Here is a 22,987-nt window from a genome sequence, read left to right on the forward strand (position 1 = left end):
GAGTCTCATGTATAAATAAAGGCATGTGTTATTACATTCCCAGACACCTCCCACACTTGGAACATGCAATGAGATCAAATATCAGCTCTCTCCACACTCTTCCCTAAACACATGGGGGGGAATTCAAATTAAATATTATATATAAATTTAAAGTGGGTAAATCAGATTAGCTCAGCAACTATTAGTATTTACTGTGTACTGATAATATCAACCTTGTACTAAATGGATTAGACTCTAACAAAAACTTCAGGGGTCCATACGCAGAAATGGTAACACCTTTACCTGTGAGAAAATATTCTTCAGCATCAAAAGAGTGTGACCATTCAGAATGCCACACTCTAGCAATTCAGGCAGAATTTCATTAGCTTCATTCACATCATTAGGTTCACTAACTGTTTCTAGACAGTAATAAATAATAAGTGTTAAATTTTGCTATTTGGTACAGAAAGCAGTAATTAAAACCAGTGCTGATGTGTTCCTGCATAAGGAGCAATTAAATGTTAATCATTCTAAAAAGTAAAATATATCTGCTAATAAACTGGGTATGACATGAGCCAATTCACTCAGCCACTTATAAATGAAACCTGCCTGGACTCTCAAATACTCTAATGCAGGTTATAAGCAAGCAAAAGGAGATCAGATGGATCATTCTACTATAAGTTTTTATATGCCAGCTTGATGGCTTAGTGGTGGTTCTTTCCTCTGTCATGTCTTCTGGAGATGCTGTTTTAATTTCCTGCTTCTCACTCTTCAGAGGTAATGGGAAAATCTTGCACAGAACTCATCAAAAAATGCCAATTATTTTTTGCTGGAAATGTTGAAAAAATGAAAGAGAAAAATCGGGACAGGGTGGGGGGTAATAGGTGCCAATATAAGACAAAGCCCCAAATATCAGGACTGTCCCTGTAAAATCAGGACATCTGCTCACCCTAGGCTGGTTAGTTCTGCCAAGCTCAGGCTGAGACTACTCGATAGCCCCTATCTAGTATTACAGTGAGATGGCACCAGGATAGGGTTAAGGATTGGGTCTGGACAGTGGCTCGGGGTTAAGGTTACTATAGCCTGCAGCAGACATTGTCACTGTTTTCAGGACAAATTATTAACTGTTAAAACAAGATTTGTTTATCAGAATTTATCAGAATTTGAGTCATGTAAACAATCCTTGTCCATATTATAACAGGCTTGGGACACTAAAGTATAGCACAGTTATCTTCATCATCACCCTAGTGCCTAGCAACATATACAACTTTTCATCTTCAAAGCTTCCTACAAACATTCAGTAATTAAATCTCAGTACTTCCTCTCAGGGAGGTATGCAAGTCTTATCCCCATCTGTAAAATGGGGGAATGAAGGCAGACAGCTTAGATGACTTTCCACAAAGTGGATGCCAAAGACAGATTAAAACTCAGAAGTTTCTGGCTCCCAGGCCTGTTCTGAGACCACACATGTATATTCAGGATGAATAGACACTGTCCTAAATCCCAATCATCATCATTTCTTAGTCTAAAGCGCTTTTTAATACAAACATTGAAAACGTTCAGTCATAATTTATCCATGAAAAATACCTCTTGTATCTCTGAGAAAGAACATAATATCATCATGTACAAATTCTTCAGAAATGTCATTAAAAGCCACATGAAAATATAGGTTGTAAACTGTCTGTTTTATGATCTGAAACATAAGAAAGATGGTAATCAATGTAATCAAATATGCATGTGATTATTTGCTGCCACATTTCTTAAACAAATCCTACAACAGATTTAGAGTCCTGTCAGTTACCAGCAGTAGGACAGAATCAATTCCATCTCTTACTCCAGTATGTTTATGTTATTGTGCCACATAAACCACTAACACAAAAACAAAATTTAAAAAAAAATCACACACCTAACAGTACAAATATTCAGCTTTGGGAGCAACCTAAGAATTTTGCCTCCCAAGCCTATGGAAGCTAAGAGTATCAAGAAATGAGCACTGTCAGTTTCAAATCAGAGAGAGGTTCAGACCACAATGCCATTGATGGTAGTCTCAAAGAAACACATAAACATACATCCAGCTCCTCAAGTGGAAGGAGATAAGACTGGGAGTTCAGAAAAAGACACCAGTCATACAATGAGATTAATTAAATGACTACATCCTGACAGCCTCAAAGAGGCAAGAGCCCTGTTAGCATGCATCCTTAGGTGAACATTAAGTGACAAGTAACCTGTGGCCAAGGGCCTAGTGTCCTTCCCACCTCCTTCGCACACTATTGTTACTTATTGGTTCTAGCTAATTATGAACTTTGCTAGCTGTTTGATGCAAACAAATCTGGAGGTTGGTGGTGTAGTATGTGGTACACAAACAACCCATTGATATATTCACTGTAACCATAAATATTGAAAACCTATGTCAAGGATAGTGATTCACAGTGCCTGTACAGCACTGTACAACAGCCAAAGTTGAATTATAGGGGGTTCTCACCTTTCTCTGAAGCATCAGGCATAGGCCACTGCCAGAGGCTTGATACTGGACACTTCAGTGGGATGTTGTGTTCACCCCACACCACCCCTGAAGGGGTTAAGATGGCTCAGAAGTGGCTAATTAACCTAACCGGCTGCATCTGGAGGAAGACTTAGGCCTAACTGACAATACTAATTGAAGATGGAGACCATCTGGGGAGGAGTAGGAGGGACTCATATAAAGCCAGGAAGTGAGGGCATAAGGGGGCTTCAGTCACTTGTTGGGCCTAGTAAGGAGAGAAGAAGGAAAACCAGTGAGGAAGCAGAAGCCCTGGGACTCTGACAGAAGGGTTTTTCCCCAGAAGGGTGACAGAGAAAGAAGACTGCAGAGTATGGAGTAGGAAGAAGCCCAGGGAAACAGCAGCAAGGGTTGAGACAATGCAGACCTTGGCTGCTGATAGTAGAGTCCCTGGACTCGAACCTGGAGTAGCAGATGAGCCTGGGTTCCCCTACCAGACAATGGGAAAGTGGCACAGTCTTGAGTGGGAAGAGTGCCTGGAATGGTACCTGGACAGCTGGTCTGATGAGACTTTGTTAACCACAGTAGGGGAAAACTATATAGTGACCTGGCCAGAGGGCCAAGCCAGGAAGAGGAAGCCCTGTGACTCCTAGAAAGGGGCTCCAGTGCAAGCAAGCAAGGGAGCATCAGACCAGGCAGAGGTAATTCCTAGCCATGAGGGTGCTCCCTGCATGGCTTGCAGAGAGTGTATCCTATTACATTCTGTTTCAGTTGGAAAATCATATGCTCGTATGTTTTATCTTGCTCTAGGACAGGGGTGAGCAAACTTTGGATCTGGCCTGCGGGATTGCCAGCCCTGTGGCACAGCGGGGCTAAGGCAGGCTACCTGCCTGCCCTGGCCCTGTGCCGCTCCTGGAAGCGGCTGGCACCACATCCCTGTGGCCCCTGGGAATGGGGGAGCAGAGGGGCTCTGTGCACTGCCCTCACCTGCAGGCACCACCTCCTGCAGCTCCCATTGGCCGGGAACAGGGAACCATGGCCAATGGGAGCTTCGGGGGAGGTACCCGCAGGTGAGGGCAGCATGTGGAACCCTCTGCCACCCCTCCCGCAGGGATGTGGTGCTGGCCACTTCTGGGAGCAGCGTGGGGCCAGGGAGCCTGTCTTCGCGCTGCTGCCACCCATCCTGCACCTGTACCCTCAGCCCCTTCCTGCACCCTGCACCCCACACCCTTCCTGCACCCTAACCCCTTGTTTTGAGCCCTTTCCTGCACACCACACTCCCTCCCACACCGCTGCCCCAGCCCTACATTCATGGCCCTGCATGCAATTTTCCCACCCAGATGTAGCCCTCAGGCCAACAAGTTTGCCGACCCCTGCTCTAGGATCACAGTATGCAGTTTTACATCTTTAACTCGACATAAGGTTTATTGAAACATTCACACATTCAAATGTTCATATCACAGATAGAGCTCCTTCAGATTCCTCCAAGAAAACAAAAGTAAAATGTAATGGACTTACTTTGAATATTTGCTCTCTGCTTTCACCTGCAAATCCTTGGGCTAGCTCACTCAAACCCGACATAATGGATAGACGCGATGTATGTTCTCGCAAAGATTTAGTGTCTAGAAATTCTGAAACAGATGCTTTGCTTTTCCGATCCCTCTCTAATAAAGAAATTCACAGAAGAGGAAATCAATGAAGCTCACCTATTCCAATCTTTCAGAACCAACTTGTCAAACACAAATTATAGTCCTGAAATAAATGAAAGAACAGCTTTGCTGGTCTCTTTCACAAAGTAGCCATCCAAGCTACGCATTAATCATACATTTCTGTGATTCACACAATTCCATTTCTGCAGAACAGGATCTCAATGTATTCCTAAATATGCATGTACCCCTGCTGTTCTTACCTAGTAACTAGGGTTTGTTTACAATTTCTAATGCCTACAATTGAATATGATGGAAAAATAGATCAACATATTTCAAAAGTCATAGGTGCATTTGTCTAGTCAAATACTTATGGCTCAGTCATGGCCTTCACTGGTAGAAATGTGCTGGTGGGAAGTGCCCAAGCAGTGGGGGCTCAAGACATTATGCCTACATAACAAAGAAACAGCCATAACAGTTCTCTTGCTGGCTTTTTAATCACTTTCACTTTTCTTTCCTCCTTTTTTGTGAAAGCCTGTTGTGCCATAATATTAAAAATTTACTGGGACAAATTCTGCACTTGTTTACTTTGTTTACTTTTATTCTGAACTAGTTAAAATGGAATAAAAGCAAGGCTTTACATCCAGCATGACTACATTATGGTCCTCTTAAACCCTACTGAAGGGATTTACATTTAATCCATCTCAGTCTTGATGGTCTCAGTATATAAAGATAGTGACAGGTCTCTGGGACCCTGAAAGAATCACCTCTTCAAAGACAGATCAGTTTAAGTAACTGCCCTAACTGTGCTGGGTGAAGAGTTTTAGTTTTTCTTTCCCAGTCACAGTAAGAGAAACAACACAGCAGCTGATAAGATGAAGAAACAAGCCAAATCAAGTGATGTCTTTTAAGGAAAGTACTATAGCAGAACTCCTGAAAAACCGTATCAGATATTAGTTTGCCATCCACTCTAGACAAAATCTATTTCACCCTGCAAAATCAGATTTACAGGCCTGGGGAAACAGACTTTAAATGGCCTCAGATCTCTGCTGAAGAACTCTGTTCTCGGAATAAATATCACAGGTTAAGTTAAGTCCTAGTGTATGTGGGAGTAATGCCACTGAAGTCAGTGGAGTTTACCAAGACTGAATATGTCCCTCTGAATTTCTTCACTGCATCTTCCTAGGGTAGGTCTACACTGCAATTAGACACCTGTAGCTGGCCTGAGCCAGCTGACTTGGGCTCGCAGGGCTAAGGCTAAGGGGCTGTTTAATTGCGGCTGTAGACGTTTGCACTCAGGCTGCAGCCCAAGCTCTTGGATCCTCCCACATCACAGGGTTCAAGAGCCCGGGCGCCAGCCCAAGTCCAAATGTCTACACTGCAATAAAACAACCCCTTAGCCCAAGCCCCACAAGTACAAATCAGCTGGCATAGGCCAACCTCTGGTTTTTAATTGCTTAATCTCTTTCCTGCAATGTGAATCCTTCACTTTTTGTATGAAGAGTACCTCAGCACAGAAATTACAATGCTCACAGTCATTCTAAGCTACTGCACCAAAATGTGTCAATTGGGGAAGAAAAACACTTTGAGTGAAGTATTTTCATAACGAGCAATATTATAACAAGAGTTTCACTCGTTCCTTATATGTACATTGTATACACACAAAATCAGGACTCAGTGTAGTTGGAATTCTCAGTGAAATTTCACATATGGACATGAGATAGATCAGTGTTTCTTAAACTGGGGATCCTGACCCAAAAGGGGGTCAAGGCGATTGTAGGGGGCCATGAAATCACAACAATATTGCTGGGAGAATGGGGAGCTGGAAGGGGGGTACAGCAGCCACCGCTCTCTGGCCACCTATCTCTGAAGGCAGCGCCACCAACAGCAGCAGCACAGAAGGGTGGCAATACCATACCATGTATCAGAGGGGTAGCCGTGTTAGTCTGAATCTGTAAAAAGCAACAGAGGGTCCTGTGACACCTTTAAGACTAACAGAAGTATTGGGAGCATAAGCTTTCGTGGGTAAGAACCTCACTTCTTGCATCTGAGGAAGTGAGCTTCTTACCCACGAAAGCTTATGCTCCCAATACTTCTGTTAGTCTTAAAGGTGCCACAATACCATACCATGCCACCCTACTTCTGCACTGCTGCTGATGGCAGTGCTGCCTTCAGAGCTAGTGGCCGGTCAACAGCTGCGACTCTCTGACCAGACAGCTCTGAAGGTAGTTCAGATGTAAGGGTGGCAATACCATGAGTACACTTCTATGAGTATGTACAGTAATTTGCTATCACTTTTTGGGGAGGTCATCACAGCCTGAAATATTTTCCAAGAGGGGCCCAGCAAAAATAGTTTGAAAACCCCTGAGATAGATGATGCCTCAGACAGGCCACTTCTAAAACAAACAGTTTGTGTGAAAAAAGAACAGGAGTACTTGTGGCACCTTAGAGACTAACAAATTTATTAGAGCATAAGCTTTCGTGGGCTACAACCCACTTCTTCGGATGCTCTCTGTCTTTGTGTTTAATGCAACACCATCAATTTTATTGTTAATTACATTTGTCTGAAAAGTTTTTACTTACTATTTATAAAAGTAACACCTACTATTACTAAAGCTGAAATTAGAAAAAAAATCTGTTTTTCGTTTGGTAACTTTGTGCATTTGACTTCCCTTTGATTATAGTTGGTTGCAGTGTTTCGCTATGATCAGTTTTCCCCTGTTGCTTACTTTGTGCATTTGACAGCACTTTGTGCATAATCAGTTAGTTAGGTTGTTTTGTTTGTGTGGACCCTTCAGAAATCGAGAGAGGAAACTGTGATTTTAAAAAACACATCAAACAAAAGTCAATAAAGGGATTCTAGGTCTAGTGTAGTAAGTTCAACTACTTTTAATTAAGTATTTTAATTTGATGATTTCAGGTTTACCGTGTTCCGTTTATATTAAGGCTTTTAGGGCATAACAAACAATCTTCCTTACTTATGCCATGCTGGGTGAAGCATAATCCTGACGTACTCATCCCCAGCAATGAACCTTCAAGTTACTTGCAAGGTCTACTGATCATACATACTTCCTTCTGCTGCTCCAACTGAGGCGGTCTCAGCCAACTCCTCCTGACGAGGGTTATCTGGATCTTCCTCCTTCAGGTCATTTTCAGATATGGTAGGCTCCTCTGTTTCTACTGTACAGGATCAAAATGACACACATGTACAAAACAAATGTGATTTACTCAAGTAGCTACTGTACCACAAAAGGGGACCCCAAAAATCTGACATGCAGTCACACTGACAGAGATGAGACAGACACATGGGCTGCATAGATACAGAGCCCTATGCATGGATGGGTGGGGGGGGGGGGTCACAAAAGCACACTGACATGGAGATACATAGATGCAGGGAACATATGGTTATATGCCCATATGGCTGGGTGTGGACAGTGCACAGGCATAGGAACACTGACATGAGACATGTGGACAAGGCACATGGACACAGGAAATGGACAGACGGACATGGGATGGGCAGACAGAGAGAGGGCACAGGCAATGGTCCCAGGGGTGGAGTGACAGGGGGCACATGTAATGGATGGAGGATCACAGATGGAAATGGGGGATGGACAGACAAAAGAGAGGCACGGAAGACAAGGGGGATAATGAGGATGGACGATGGCTGGACACATCCCAAGTGAGGCTGACAAGGAGACACGGGAGGGACAGACAGACAGTCAGGGGACATGGGGCATTGGTGCTGGAACTTTGGGTGTTGCCACCTCACCCCCTGGCTGGAAGTGGTTATTAAATATGCGGTTTACAGTTTGGTTCAATGACTCTCAGCATATCCCCCTATAAAAATAGTTCCAGCACCCCTGCACAAGGGATGGACATGGAGAGGGACGTACAGATAGACAGGACACTGAGGATGGACAGATGGGGAACACAGAGGATGGACGGATGGAGGGAAAAACACAAGAGATGGCCAGCCACATGGACAAGTGAGATGGACGGGTGGACAGACTGGAGCACAAGGCATAAATGGGAGGACCCAGAGGATAGTCAGAGGGACAGACAGGAGACACGGGGTGGAGGGGGCACATAGGGGAAGGGCAGACAGACAGTTGGTGGGCAAGGAAAGGACGGGGGACGGTTGGACTGAGAGGATGGGCGGGCGGGGGAGCACAGGGGACAGGCGTCGAACAGACGGAGGGCTTGGGACAAGCTGGCTGCGCACAGAGGACAGATGGGCAGGCGGGGCGCCGGCAGGGGGTCACGCGGACGGAGAGACGCGCGGGGCGGGCAGGCGCGGCGCACGGACGGACCGATCTCGATCTCGATCTCCTCCTGGCGCAGCTCGGTCCGCAGCAGCAGCGCGGCCCCCGCCACCTCCCCCTCCTCGCCGGCCGCGCGCTGGTTGAGGAAGCGCAGCACGGTCTCGCCCTCCTCGCCATCGCCCCGGTTCAGCAGCTCCTCGAAGGGCGCCTGGTCGGAGAGCCCCAGGGCGCTCAGCACCCGGTCCCGCATCCACTGCACGCGGACATCGTCCAGGCTCATGGCGGGGCCGGGCCGGGCAGCCGCGGGCAGATGAGCCGCCGACCTCAACGGACGCTACCCGGTGCCCATAGCAACGGCTGGGGGCGGGACTGGCCGCGGCGCGAGCCCTGTGCTTCCCGGAGCCCGCCTCTTTTCCCTCCCACCGCGCGCCTCGTGGTGCCCCCAGGGCCGGACGGCGCAGGGGCTGAGGGCAAGTGTCGCCCCCCCCCCCATCCCTGGTTGCAGCGCCCCCTACCTCCACCTCACCATCCCCAGCCAGCACCGTCCCTAGGGTGCCCAGATAGCAAGTGTGAAAAATAGGAACAGAGTGTGGGGGGTAATAGGCGCCTATATAAGAAAAAGCCCCAAATATCACAACTGTCCCTATAAAATCGGGACATCTGGTCACCCTGACCTTCCCCCACTCACCCTCCCAATCCCACCCCACTGCCCAGGGCCAGCTCCAGGCACCAGCTTAACAAGCAGGTGCTTGGGGCAGCCAAGGGAGAGGGGCGGCACCTGCAGCAAGTCTCTCACTAACGCTTTTTTTTTTTTTTTTTTTTTTTGCTTGGGGCAGCAGAAATGCTGGAGCCAGCCCTGCCACTGCCCCAGCCAGCAGCTTCCCCCACTCACACCCCCAAACCACCTCACCTTCCTCTCATTGTACTCGCCCTCCTTTTGCCTTGCCCCCCCCCTTTGAGGGAAGGTTATCCCATGAGGTTCAGTATAACCCCACCTGACCCTAAGGCCCCATGAATAGTGCCATTCACAAGTCGCTTTCAGAGGGCTAGCTTATGCCCAAATACATGTTAGTCTCTAAGGTACCCTAAGGACTCCTAGTTGTTTTTACTCATGAGTTGGGTCCCTCCCCCCCATCCCCCAAAGCTTTAGGCCTGCCACCAGGAGCAAGGAAGTTTTTCTTTTTAAGAAGAAACAAGGCTGAAAGGGCAGAAGCAGCAGCAGTACCTGGGGGGGTGGGGAGAAAGAGAGAAAGTAGGCAGCAATACTAAAGCTTGTCCCATGCAGCCTGCACCATGCTGGTGTTCCCTGGCTGACCTGGGACGGGCTAGCAGCATGCAGGGGAAGGATGACCCTGTACAGAACCGGCCTTGTTCCCACCAGCCTCTGCAACATTTGTCAGTTGTTGCTTTTAGGGAGTGAGCCACTCCCACTTCTGGATGTGTTTCTGTGCTGGATGTGTGTGCGTCTAAGAACAGGGATAGATCAGACGTGATTATTTTTACTTCTGCTCACTAAAGGCCGCTGCTCCAACAGAGAATAGCAGCATTAGAACCAGCATATTCCCATGCTGTACTTGCTTGGTGCCTTCCAAAGCAAGCAACTGTGCCTGTAGAAGACACAAGATCAGAAGAGAGGCAAGGGAGATGGAGGAAGGAAAGCAGCAGCAAAGGAAACAGGACAGTTTATCTGGAATCCAAGTTTTTCTCTCACAAACCCAACAGCAGGCAGCGTTATCAGTTAAAGTAGACTGACAGTAGCCCCATTACCTACCACAGCACAGCCCAATTTTTTCCCCCAGAATCCTCCCTTTGCTTTTTGGAGTCTTTTCACACTTTATTAGTAATGAACACTAATTCCTCAAGAAGGATTTTTCCTTCACTGTTTTACTTGGTTCTCAAAACAACCTGAATTAGTACAAAATGTCAACAAAATTCCACATAAAAATGCTTTCAACGTACCGGTCTTTAACCGTCAAGTAATTTTGGTTTCATAGCACTAAAGTTTGGGGAGGGGGTGTTGTTAGTTTTCTAAATTCCAGGTTATGACACTGCAGGTTTAGGGAATCTATTAAAAGAATGAAAATGTAAACTAACAATCAGTTACTAACTCCAGAGTGTATTTTCAGGCCTTAATCCTGCAAAGAGCTCAGCCTCTCCTGTAAAAGAAACTGCAGTTTGCAGGATTGGGTCCTGACAGACACCCTGATGCAGCAAGGACTTTAAATATGTGCTTAACTTCAAGCACTGAATAGTCCCATTGAAGTCAAGCAAACTACTCAAACACATATGTAACTTCAAGACTTTAAGTGCCTTATTGAATCACAGGCAGAATGTTTTCAGATAGGCTGCTCAGTGAAAGTCCAGACCCTACAATTCAAGTTAAAGCAAAAATCCTGTGTGGGATTTACCTATGTGATCTTACGTCTCCACTCCAACAATTCTGAATTTAACACAAAAAAAGTAGATCTTTAGTCAAAAATATTCTCAATTAAAATAAAATTTAGAGATAGAACATAATGCATATGCAGGCTCTCATTAAGTGAAGCTTTATTCTTAGAAGAGGCCAAGTCGCCTGCTTGGGGTTGCACAAGAAGTAAGAAATGAAAAGACCTAAGATTCAGTAACAAATGTAACTTTTTACAATATTGGGAACCTCTTAAAATATTATAAATAAGAAATTGAAATATTACATAGGACAAAATTTTAGTGGTATGGTTTAAGAGCTGCAGGAGTTCATTTTAAACAATTAAATACAACCAAACACTGCAGAATATTAATTCTGCAAATGGCAATTAGATTTTATTTGGAATCAGTATGAAAGAAAAATGTAAACGTTAACTTATGCTGTTCTTATGGCACAAATGTCAAACTATTATGGTAAAATATCCCAATTTTCATTTTGATATAAAAAATGCAAAAGCACGGTCTCCTCCCTTCACATACACCCTTTTAAGTAACATTTCTTAACTCAGTATAAACAACTTTGGTTCAATAACATCAGATAAACCAGTCACTCCAATCAAGTTATATCCATAAATGTCTTTAAAGCCAAATATATACAGAATAAATTCAAGGCCTGATTCTGCACTCGTCATAAAAATATAGTTCCCATTAATGGGAACTTTGCATGTGAAAGGTCTGTAGAATGAGCATTTAATACACCATATTCTGCTATACAATTTGAGTCACCTGTTAAAGACATCATTAAGGCCCTGATCCTGCCAAATGGTCTGGATGGGCAATCCCTGCACCCAGTAGAGTTCCACACAAGTATAGGAGTCCACCCACACAGATCACTTAGCAAAATTGGGGCATAAGACTATAAACTCCTCAATGAAGGGAGATAAAAAGAACCATAGTTGGGTTTCCCCTACCTGCCCTTAATTTTTCTTTTATCGAATGAAGCTTCAGGATGTGCACTTGCAAAGATTAAAGTAATAATTCTGGGCAGAATTCAAGACACAAGATTGTTTTTATAAAAAATAAATAAATAAATAAAAAAGTTGGTGTACTTTTAAAAATAGCCCCACAAGAGCATTTTATATTAGTATTTACCGGTTTATACTATTTTTGGTAATCTCCTGGGAATAACTACTGAAAACATACACTGTTTAATCTTAACTGCTTCCAGATTCCATTAGATGGTAATGTAAGTTAATGAGGGGATGTGATCACATGAGTAATATACAGTAATCTTGCTGTGTATTTTATATGACGAAACGGAAATTAAGGTCTTTAAAATCATTTAAAAGTATTCATTAAAGAATATAAACAGTCTCTTCTGGAAATAAAATACCTTTCTTATTTTTAGAACAAGCAATAAGATTATTTTTAGAATTATCTTAAAATTAATTTACATTAGTTTATTATGAAAAAAACATACATTTTATGCCTATATATTTTACAAGAGGCTCCAGATCTGCAATGTATTTGTATGAAGGAGGTATATATTACAGAATTATTTGGCTACATTATAAGGCAATCAGTGAAAAACACATTTTTCTACAAACTGTACATCAGTGAGATCTAATTACATGATTTGCAGGCAACTCTGAATACCTCTGCTTATGCCAATAAAATTATGCAATATCATCTTTATTAAAATGTAAAAAAATGTGCTTAAAGGAAAAAGGAGTAAACTTGTAACCTCCACCGGTGTAGAACTTGTTCTGAAATTCCACCCTGTAATGAGGGGGGGAAAAAAATCCACACATTAATACACAACTCAGAGAACAAGACTAGGAGCCAGGAATTCATGAGATCTAATTCTGGCTCTAACACTGATGCCTTTAGGCTAGTTACTTAACTTTTCTGCCAGAGTCATTTGTTTTCAAAATATGCATTCTAAATTTTGGGCCTATCCTACCCAACAATGTCCCTTTAATAAACCAATGCACAGTTGGGGGTGTGAGGAAGGGCAGTTTTTAAAAATTAAAAGTTAGCACTTACCAATGAAGTCGTACAGCGTGTAGAAAAGCAGAAAGACCTTCCATGACCAAAAGAATGAATACTGTTAATACAGCAAAGAAGGCTAAAACTGGAACTAACAGCAAGATTCCATATGCTGCATCCACACGAAGGCCCACTCTCATTATCATTGCCCACAGCACTTCTGATAACTCTACAAAACAAATGGTTTCCAAAATTACCTTTGGAAACATACACGTACCCAGTGAGTCTGTTTAACCAGTCTGCACTCCAGTTTCAATTATGTTACTGTGCTAGAATCTCCTGGAGCAAAAAATGGAGCAAAAAATGTGCCCCTTTGAAGGAATCCAGTGTATATCACAAGACGCTCAAGGAACTAAACGTTGCACAATAATTAATATTTTTGTAACGGGTGGTAATTTGCATTCACCAGAACACTGAATGAGTAGTCTGTTTACTGTATAATCATATGTAATCAGGGCAGAATTATCTGGAGCTGCAGACGCTGTTTTGTTCTCTCAGGAAATAGCTTGTTTATAATTATAAACAGTCTCAGAATAAAATCTACTACTTACTACATCTAATTTATTAAAACCACAAATCCACTAACCAATACTTAATAGTTACTATTGCAAGTGAACCCAAGACACAGACCAGTGTTCACTACATTAAGATTTAAGTACTGAGATACATGTTGATCACATAGTTCGTTTTCTAGCAGCTTTAATTTCACACTGCAAAGCCAGCACACGTTTTCAGACAAGGTTTTTTTTTTTTTTTTTAAATGTTTAGAAACAATATCACACTCAATAAGATTTTAATAAGCTCACATGCATACAACACATCACTACTTCATCTGTATTAATTCAGTGTAGCATAAAATACCTATATAATTTGGCTGTGAGACACATTCCTGAAATCAGAACAAGAATATAAAATATGAAAAGGTTGGGTGGTTTTTATGATAACTCTCTCATGGTCTCTCAATGAATAATTAAAGGGAAATGCGCAATGTGTTTGGAACATAAATGCCCAGGTTCTAATTTAGAATGACACAAATTCAGAAATATACTAGTCCTGATGCAGGAAAGCATCCCTATTCAGGATAGCTCTTAAGCCCATACTTAAGCATGTACTTAAGTCCATCTGTATTCAGGACAATATTTAAGTGCTTTCTCGAATCCTGGCCACTAAAGGGGAAGACTTTAAATATCACATGACATAATATCACCATCTACAGAACCATTTTAAGAGTTACTAGCTGACAGCCCTTCACATAATCAGTAATGAACAATGAAGCCATATACCAGATGCAGCACTCCAAGTCACAATTCCACTTTTCAGTAAAATGTGCTTTCTATTAGTCCAGGTCAGTTCACTAGGGATTTTTTTTTTTAAATGACCAATCAGATAATTTCATAGCTAGAATATTCTAAAATGATCAAACAAACAACAAACCCCGCATACAATATTAAAGTTACATTGGAATACAAAGACTTACGTGCATGAGCAAGACTTAGTGCCCAGAGTCTCAGGTATGAAGCAGTGTTGGAGATGCATCCTAGACAGTATTCAATGGTATGAATAGTCTGATTCATAAAAACATCTGCAAAGTTAAACTAACAACACATATGTATGTCAATACACTTGTATACATTAAATCCATACTATGGAGTGTGACAACGTACAACATGCATTTGCAAATCCACTACAGGTTTTAGATCATTAAAAAAAAAAAAAAAAAAAATCTATTTAAAGGTCAAATAAATTTTTATATAATTAAACCAGTGTATAAACTCTAAAAGCTTACATGCTGATTGCACTGATGATAAAAAAAATATATTAAGGTGTAGTTTTCTAGCAGGTTCTCTACTTATATGACCAAAGAATATTCTGAAAATGCAAGTAGGCATGTCAATTACTCTGAATGCATCTTATATGAACATATAGTTCTGCCATACTATAATGTGGTCTAATGGAGACCTGAGTTCTAATCCCAGCTAGGCTGTTCATTTACTGTGTTAAGTTTGGACAAATCACAAACTCTCTCTGCCTCAGCTTTTCCGGTCTCTAAAAGGGGGATAATTATTACTATCAACTGTTGTAAAGCACTCAGATCCTCAGATGAAGAGAGCTATAAATGGTAAAGGATAATTATTAATATAGTAATCTTGAGTTATGTTGGCTAGTACTAACAAACAAACCCAAGATCAGTAATTTTTACTGTAAATCCTGATATTTCTTATGAAACTGTGGTACAATTTGTGCAATGTCTTTCAGTAGAGCTCTCCTATTTCCTAGATATATTAGCCCTACAGAGGTTAAGTCTCAAATCTCCCAGTGAGAAGTATTATACTAATTTTGCAGATGAGTAAATTGAGGGACAGAGTGTTTAGGAGTGTTAATCAACTCCTATTAAAGTCAAAAGCACGCAGATAACAACGCCTTAAGTGATTTGCCCAAGATTATATTGTCAGGAACTTGGAGTACAGCTCACGACTCCAGATTTCCAGTTCTCACTAATGACAAGAGCACCGTGCCTTCCCACTGTCAAACTATATAGCATACTGTTCAAAAAATTAAAATCAAGAGCCTTTTCTCTAGAGAACCCAAGATGAAAAGAAAAGGAGAAAGTTAGAGTATATTCTCCTCTTTGTCTTGACTAAAGGCACCCAAAATCAAGTACCCATAAAACTATGCAAGAGAGCTTTGATATTGCTTGATTAATCGTACTTTAAAAGGAATGAATATAGTCTCAGCTGCATGAGGCACTTTGTCTATTTCCCCTTATATCAAAACCCAGGAACTCTAGTAAGCTGAACTGATACATTTTTGTGATAAGAAATGCAGCGCAGAACAATCACAAATAACAGAATGTAAATTATATGCAGCCAACCAACCGGGCCATCTTTATAAAAGTCCCCTAGATGGCATTTTTAGAGGTTCCAGGAACTCAACCTGGTTTAGTGTATGGCAATTTGCCAAGTATCACCCCATACAATTTTCCACTGCTAACTTGCTTTTAGGCCATTCTTATCACAGGCGGTAGTTGAAAGTGTTACCTCTTCTCCATCCCCTTCTCTGTGCCCACTGTCTGAAGGGCTGCTTCCTTCCTCCACATCATGTGATTGCAATAGAGAAAGTTCTTCTTCACTTTCTTTTCGAACAAGTCTGTAGCCACTCTGCACAAAATGGAAACAGTATCAGTGTCAGTACACTAACAAGAATTTTTGATGTCACTGTGATAGTTGCAGGTTTTTTTGTATTTATTTAAAGCAGACACTGCAAAAAAATTAAGACTCTCAGGGTTTGTGTACACTGCAATTAAAAACCCGCAGCTGGCCCATGCCAGCTGACTCAGGCTCTGAGGCTTGGGCTGTGGAGCAGTTTAATTACAGTATAGACTTCTGAACTTGGCCTGGAGCCCAGCCTCTGGGACCCTGCAAGGCGGGACTCTGTGAGGTGGGAGGGTCCCAGAGCCCAGGCCGAGCTCAGAAGTCTACACGGCAATTAAACAGCTCCGCAGCCCAAGATCTGCGAGCCTGAGTCAGCTGTCATGGGCCAGCCATGAGTGTCTGTTTGCAGTGGAGACATACCCTCAGGACCATAGAAGCTGAGAAAGCTGAAGTGGAAAGGCCCTATTATGCAAAAATAGACATCAATTTTTCTAATTTGCATGGTCATATCAAGCTATAGGACATTTTAGAGATCAATGCTTCTAGACACTTTCTTAATCTAAGAGAATTATTTCTTTACCCATATTAACAAATTTAAATGTATCTTACATCTAATGTAGTTAAAAGTATTTTGACAAATGTAATCTGTGAAAATATCTAATGAGTGAGTTTCCCGCTGTGGTTTTAAAACTTTATTGTACACAATTAGTAAAAGTTTTAGTCACACATCTATGACCAACGAAGTGCTACAGAAACAGCCAACAAATATAGGAACAAAGTGTTTCCTCTACTGATTTTGCAGCAGCAGCTGCTAAGTGCGGTTCCCAGAGCTGCACTAATATCTGCAGTGCAGCTAGCTCACAAACACTGAAAAGGCCCAATTCTGGAAATACTCACAAATCATGCATGCGAGTGTTTGTAGCATTGAGCCTTGTTTGGAATGACAAAGTGCTATGCAAGTTGAAATTGTTGTAGTCCGATTAAATTAACTTTGCTGTTTTTTAAACATTTAGGAAATCTATTTGTTAGAAAGAGAAAGGTGGCCAAAATCATAACGAAAAGAAATTCTATGTTCAGGTTTCTAAAGGCTATTACAAGCAATGAGTAAAGTGAAACAGTTACTGGATAATGCCTTTTTAGCGCTTCCCCAGTATAGACAATAATGCTTTTTTTAAAAAAGATTAATTTTAGCCAAAAGGATTTATAATAAAATACCCTTTAATACAATGCTTGTCAATTTAGAAAATGCATGCTACAGGTATACAGTTCTTTCAATACGTACTCTGTACATTCCAATGCCTCGGCCTCCATTGTGCAACCAATACAAATAAAGTGGTTTTCCAAAAAGCATTACAGGAACAGAAAGCAAAGCAACAATAAATAAAAATCTCTGTAAAATAACCTGTTTGTGGGAGGGAAAAAAGAAAAGGTGTTTAAAGATGAGTTCAGACAACCTCCCTCTAAGTACTTAAATCGATTTTTTATTAATGAGGAAGAAGCAACTGATTTCCTTTAAGGCCCTGATTGAGCATTTGAGAAGTCACACTTGATTTCAGTGGATCTTAAAGACATGCTTAAAGTTAAGCATGCACTTAGGTGTTTTGCTGATTCAGGGCCTTAAATAGCAGTTGTGGGCGCTCATCTTTTGGATTGGCCCCAAAAGGCAGGCAAGCTTGCCAATTTCCAAGCTTAAAAAGATTCTTTTGGTACACAAAATAGCATTAAAAACTAAAAGAGAAGAGAGAGTCTGTGCTCTGTTCTGCATCCCTTTTATTAAAGAGAATCAAAGCTAGCCTGAGCAAGGAGTACAGGATTTTGTTCTAGAAAGAGCAAGTGTGTTGGGTTTTTTTAAATCTACACAAAAGCTTAGATGAAGTTTAAGAGCAAAATGCTCAGTCAGTCATAATGGATGTGCTTTCTCTTTATCTATCTTTTAAAATAATCCTGATACAACCTCTTTACTGTCCCCACACTAGAGGCAGACATTAGCTTAACTTAACATTCAGATAATACTTTTTGTTCAATCACACTATTAAAGAACATATGATCTTCTGAAGTCTATCAACCTCTTTTCAGTTTATAAGAGTAGTACTAACCTGTCCTGTATAAAAGGTGTCCATTCCACTAGTGGGAAATAGAAACATGTTAATAAATTGAATCAGAATGCTGGGAGCAGATCTGGAGTTTTCTGCAGAATAAGCTAGCCATTTAAAGATGATCATAAATACAAGATACCCAAAGATGCACAGCATGAATAAAAGTTCAGGAAGGAAAACCAAATAAATATTGTGCCTCTTCCTGAAATATCTAAAAAAAGAAAAAAGAAAAAGAATTAATGATGAACAACTTTTACATAGAAAGATCACATAGTGTCCAATTCTATAAGGTGCTGAGAGCCCTCAACCCCTGTGACATCAATGGAAGTTGAGAGTGTTCAGAAATAGAAACTGTATGAGAAATTATGAGCCAAATCCTGATTCTTTGAACTCAAAAGAAATTTTACCATGGATGTCAATGGTCTCAGGGCCTTAACAGAGGAAGCGAAAGTCTTTTCAATTAAAAGAAAACAAAAATTATTGCAAACAGGGGCCTGAATCCTGCATACACTTATGCAAATACTTAACTTTAAAGAACGGAATCATCCCATTGATTTCAATGAGACTACTCATGCCTTTAGTTCAGCATGTGCATATTTGTAGGATTGGGGCCCGAGTAACAAAAAGAACATTAATGTTTCAAATAAAACCAAGGCATTAACAGTGTTACACAGAAGAGGTTAGGAGGGGCCCAAAAGTGGCAGCTCCAAACCCATCCTCCTTCTCTAGAAGCACAACACAAAATCTCACTTCTCAGAGGCTGCAGATTTTTCTGTATAATACTGGCCTTCCTATATTTTTCCAAGGAAATCAGGATCTCAAGCAAAAACTGACTTGTTTTTGTAAAGCAATTTTCATAGTGAATTCACATTGCCTTTGCTCAGTTCTCAAAAACATTCCAGTTCCTTCCAATCTCAGATAATAAATACTGATCAGAAAATGTCACATTTATTTGCTTGCATGTGTTTATTGCCACACTCATTTAACTTTAACTTCCCATACTTACAAGTGGTTAAAGACCCCCAGAATAACTCCAAAAGTCATGTGAGTCACTCCAAAAATCACAGACATTTTCATTTTGAAAGAATTTAAAAAACTGAGACGGTTGCTTGCCAGGTTCCAGATCTGAAGGGAAAATAAAAAATAAAAGACAAATCAATAAGATGAAATAGACTTTCCTAAAATGACTAGTTCGGGGTGTAACACAATCTCTCCTCAGGAAACCTGTGATATGTCTACACTACAATTAAAAACCTGCAGCTGACTCAGGCTAAAGGGTTATTTAATTGTGGTGTAGACGTTTGGGCTTGTCTATACCTCAATTCAACAGCCCCGCAAGCCCAAGCCCGAGTCAGCTGACACAGACCATCCAAGGGTATTTAACTGCAGTGTAGACATAGCTGGAATTAGAATCCAGGGGTAAGATCCCAAGCAAAAAAGAGTTTGAAGAAACTAGTTACCTCTCTCTCTGAATCACTAGAAGAGGATATCATCCTCACGGGAGAAAGGGGAAATGGAAATCTGCATTTACTCATAATATGTACCCTTATGTTTTGCCTGTATACTAAGCAGGTGTCACACTTTTAACTTATGAGCTGTAAAGCACTGATCATCACAAATGGGTAAATTTAAAGAAAAAGCACCAACCGGATCTATGCCAAAGGGATAAACTCCATTGAACACTCCAGTAACATTTGGATCCAATGTCAAATATCGATTAGACTTCAAATCATCAAGACTGTGGCAAAAGAAACACACACTCAGATCCTGTTGCTTAAAAATAGTAAGCATGTATTGCTTTCACCTCTGCAGAATGTCCTTCCTACTTTCTTGTTTAGCAGAGAGAGAGAAAATAAATGGCTGATCTGAAGGTTGAGGGACGCATAAAGGGATTTCTCAGCACAATAATAGTAAGATAAACAGTCAACATATTAAACTGTTCCCAGGTAAATTAAGTACTGATTATAGTTACCAGAATGGCAACCCCTGAAAATGCTTTTCTATTTATCCACAGAACAGATGCAGTATGTGCAGTGTCGGCATAATCTCCCTCATCCAATGTAGGTCAGCTCTGACCAGAAAGGACACCACTATAGGTGAGACACGTAGTTCAATAACCATTCAGTTCTTGGCCTCTGTTGAAACTGTCAACAAAGAAGCTGGTTGCGGTGGTTTTTTTTAATATGGCTAAATGTGCCCAAGAAATTTGGCTGAAGCTACCAATTTATTTCACATAACCCTCCAAACAGATATCACATAGCAACAATTTATGATCACTCTCAACCTGAGTGGACTCATACTGGTGATCTAGATAGGAAAGATTCCAGATTTAATTTCCAATCCCATAGCCATCCGAAGAGGAGAAGACCACAATGACTGTGGCCATATTAGCCTAACCAGTCTCCTAGCACTGAAAGACCCTGCTAGCATAAGGTACTTGACAACTCTGTTATTACCTGGCATCTTAACTGCAGTGACAGTTCTAATACCACGTGAGTTTGAAGCCTACAAGAGCTGAAGAGTTCAAACTCTATTTTATCTCAAGCATTTCACTTTCCCCTTTTTCCTTTTTTATTTTTGACAAGGAGACATCCCTGGTTTTTTTTTTCTATTTTAAGCGTGTGAATGTGTGCTGAGTGCATTTATGAATATTAGTACTTTCTGAATATTTATTAGCATTTTATAAATATTAACCACATGGCGAGGTGCCAAAGAATAACCCGCAGACTGAAGTTACCCTAGAAATTCTGCTTTGTAAAAAAAATCAGAGCCTGCGTGCGTTCTTAATTTTGGTAACAGCATTTACAAACTACCATCTATAATTCTTGCTTATCAAAAGTTGCTAACTATTGCATATTAGAAGAGCGATGTTAAAGTTTGTGTTCAGAAAGGAAACAGAGCAACCACTGTTGAAATCTAAAGAGGAAATTCCAATTTACTCTGAGGACATAGCTTAAAAGTAACAGTAATTTGGCTTTGATAATCAAAATATTCAACTTGCTAAACTGACTGCACCGCCATGGGCAAAATCTTAATTGGGGTTTATAAGGGCTTGTCTACATTAACCGCTGGATTGTCGGGCAGTGATTGATCCAGAGGAGGTCGATTTATCGTGTCTAGTTTAGATGTGATAAATCGATCGCCGAGCACTCTCCCGTTGACTCTAGTACCCCACCAGGGCAAGAGGCGCAGATGGAGTCGACGGTAGAGCGTCAGCCGTCGACTTATCGCAGTGAAGACACCGTGGTAAGTAGATGTAAGTACGTCGACTTCAGCTACATTATTCACATAGCTGAGGTTGCATAACTTAGATCAATTTCCCCTCCCCTCCCCCCCAGCAGTGTAGAGCAGGCCTCAGAACACAATTTCTTATTTTAGGGTCTATAAGAATTGATTTTACTAGCTGATGGATTAGTTTTAATCCACGGTTATTGTCATTTTTTTTCTTTGACCCTATTTTGATCTTAACTTGATTATTGTATTGTTTAACCTTAGTTTAGTAGTGTGTGTAATAGTGTAACCTTAGTTACATTTTTGTTGGTTTTAATTTTGTTTGCTTATTGCTTTTAATAAAATTTTATAAAAAGTATACCGAGTCATATTTCTTTCAATAAACAACCGGGCCAGAACCACTAAAAATCCTAGTAGATCATCTGACCCAAAAAGAGTGTAATCAGCTCCCCACTAAATTACTCTTTGGTTCTTAGTGCTGTTTTGTTACTCTGGGATTACTCATAAATGTTGGGCTGCTATCATTGGTACAGATGCATGTATTTTTAAGACAATAAGCATTGATGTATTTCTTCTGAAGGGAAAGAGACCACTCTCCCAGCAGTTACATAAATTTTGCAAACAAAGAAAGAGGTGGGATTGGTCAAGAAACATTTTCCAGGAGGGTCATCAACTTGAATGCAGTATAAAATACTGAAATGATCCCAAATGACTAGAACAGGGGTAGGCAACCTATGGCACGCGTGCCGAAGGCGGCACCCGAGCTGATTTTCAGTGGCACTCACACTGCCCAGGTCCTGGCCACCGGTCCGGGGGGCTCTGCATTTTAATTTAATTTTAAATTAAGCTTCTTAAACATTTTAAAAACCTTATTTACTTTACATACAACAATAGTTTAGTTATATATTATAGACTTATAAAAAGAGACCTTCTAAAAACGTTAAAATGTATTACTGGCACACGAAACCTTAAATTAGAGTGAATAAATGAAGACTCGGCACACCACTTCTGAAAGGTTGCCGACCCCTGGACTAGAATTATTGTTTATACTGCACCATAATTGCATAAAGCGAAAGAGTCCTGTGGCACCTTATAGACTATAAAGTGCCACAGGACTCTGTCGCTTTTTACAGATCCAATCTAACACGGCTACCCCTCTGATACTTGACATAATTGCACATTGTGCTTTACAGACAAAATAATGTGTCTCTGCCCCCAAATAATTTCTCAAGTACTATTGTTCAAAATAAGGGCATTTTACTCCTTTGGGAAGGATCTGGAACCTCTTAATGATAACATTTTATGAAGGAATTAAACCAGTCTATTTAAGAAGGCAAAACAGAAGGGAATTAGAGTCTTTTCTAAACATTGTATATTTGTTTTAATGGTATAGTAAACAAAGCATACCACTCACCGCCAGATATTTTGTTCAAACATTGCAGAAATTTTCCATCCAGAACCAAATATATTTAATGACTTTGAAAAACAGTCATTATAGATCAAGCCAGTGTATACAGAAAACAGACCCATCAACAGAATTATGTATCTCCCTTCAAAGAATGTTTTCATGATCTGTAAATATTGAAGTACAGCACTGTTAGCGAGAGCTATGTGAACTTTCATTATCTGCACATTTCCAAGAGGAGCACATGACCACATTAAAGTTATTATAAGTTAAAAATCCATATGA

General features: G+C 41.0%; 2 protein-coding genes across 2 annotated transcripts in view; both read right to left on the reverse strand.

Annotated features, from left to right (window-relative positions):
• DNAH10 (dynein axonemal heavy chain 10) overlaps positions 1-8,646 on the reverse strand; it is a 101,138-nt gene extending 92,492 nt beyond the window's left edge. Inside the window, exons 1-5 of the mRNA XM_065418001.1 lie at positions 8,415-8,646; positions 7,174-7,284; positions 3,977-4,122; positions 1,567-1,672; positions 283-398 (exon numbers count right to left, since the gene is read on the reverse strand). Of these exons, the coding sequence (XP_065274073.1) occupies positions 283-398; positions 1,567-1,672; positions 3,977-4,122; positions 7,174-7,284; positions 8,415-8,646 (711 nt within the window). The remainder of the gene's footprint in view (positions 1-282; positions 399-1,566; positions 1,673-3,976; positions 4,123-7,173; positions 7,285-8,414) is intronic.
• A 2,260-nt stretch (positions 8,647-10,906) lies between these two features.
• Positions 10,907-22,987, reverse strand: part of ATP6V0A2 (ATPase H+ transporting V0 subunit a2) — a 29,983-nt gene continuing 17,902 nt past the window's right edge. The window contains exons 12-20 of the mRNA XM_065418025.1: positions 22,712-22,869; positions 19,714-19,804; positions 19,073-19,191; positions 18,067-18,277; positions 17,253-17,372; positions 15,857-15,976; positions 14,296-14,413; positions 12,816-12,987; positions 10,907-12,548 (exon numbers count right to left, since the gene is read on the reverse strand). Coding sequence (XP_065274097.1) covers positions 12,446-12,548; positions 12,816-12,987; positions 14,296-14,413; positions 15,857-15,976; positions 17,253-17,372; positions 18,067-18,277; positions 19,073-19,191; positions 19,714-19,804; positions 22,712-22,869 — 1,212 coding nt within the window. The 3' untranslated portion in view covers positions 10,907-12,445. The remainder of the gene's footprint in view (positions 12,549-12,815; positions 12,988-14,295; positions 14,414-15,856; positions 15,977-17,252; positions 17,373-18,066; positions 18,278-19,072; positions 19,192-19,713; positions 19,805-22,711; positions 22,870-22,987) is intronic.

The sequence above is a fragment of the Emys orbicularis genome, chromosome 16, assembly GCF_028017835.1.
Source record: "Emys orbicularis isolate rEmyOrb1 chromosome 16, rEmyOrb1.hap1, whole genome shotgun sequence".
Taxonomy (NCBI): domain Eukaryota; kingdom Metazoa; phylum Chordata; order Testudines; family Emydidae; genus Emys; species Emys orbicularis.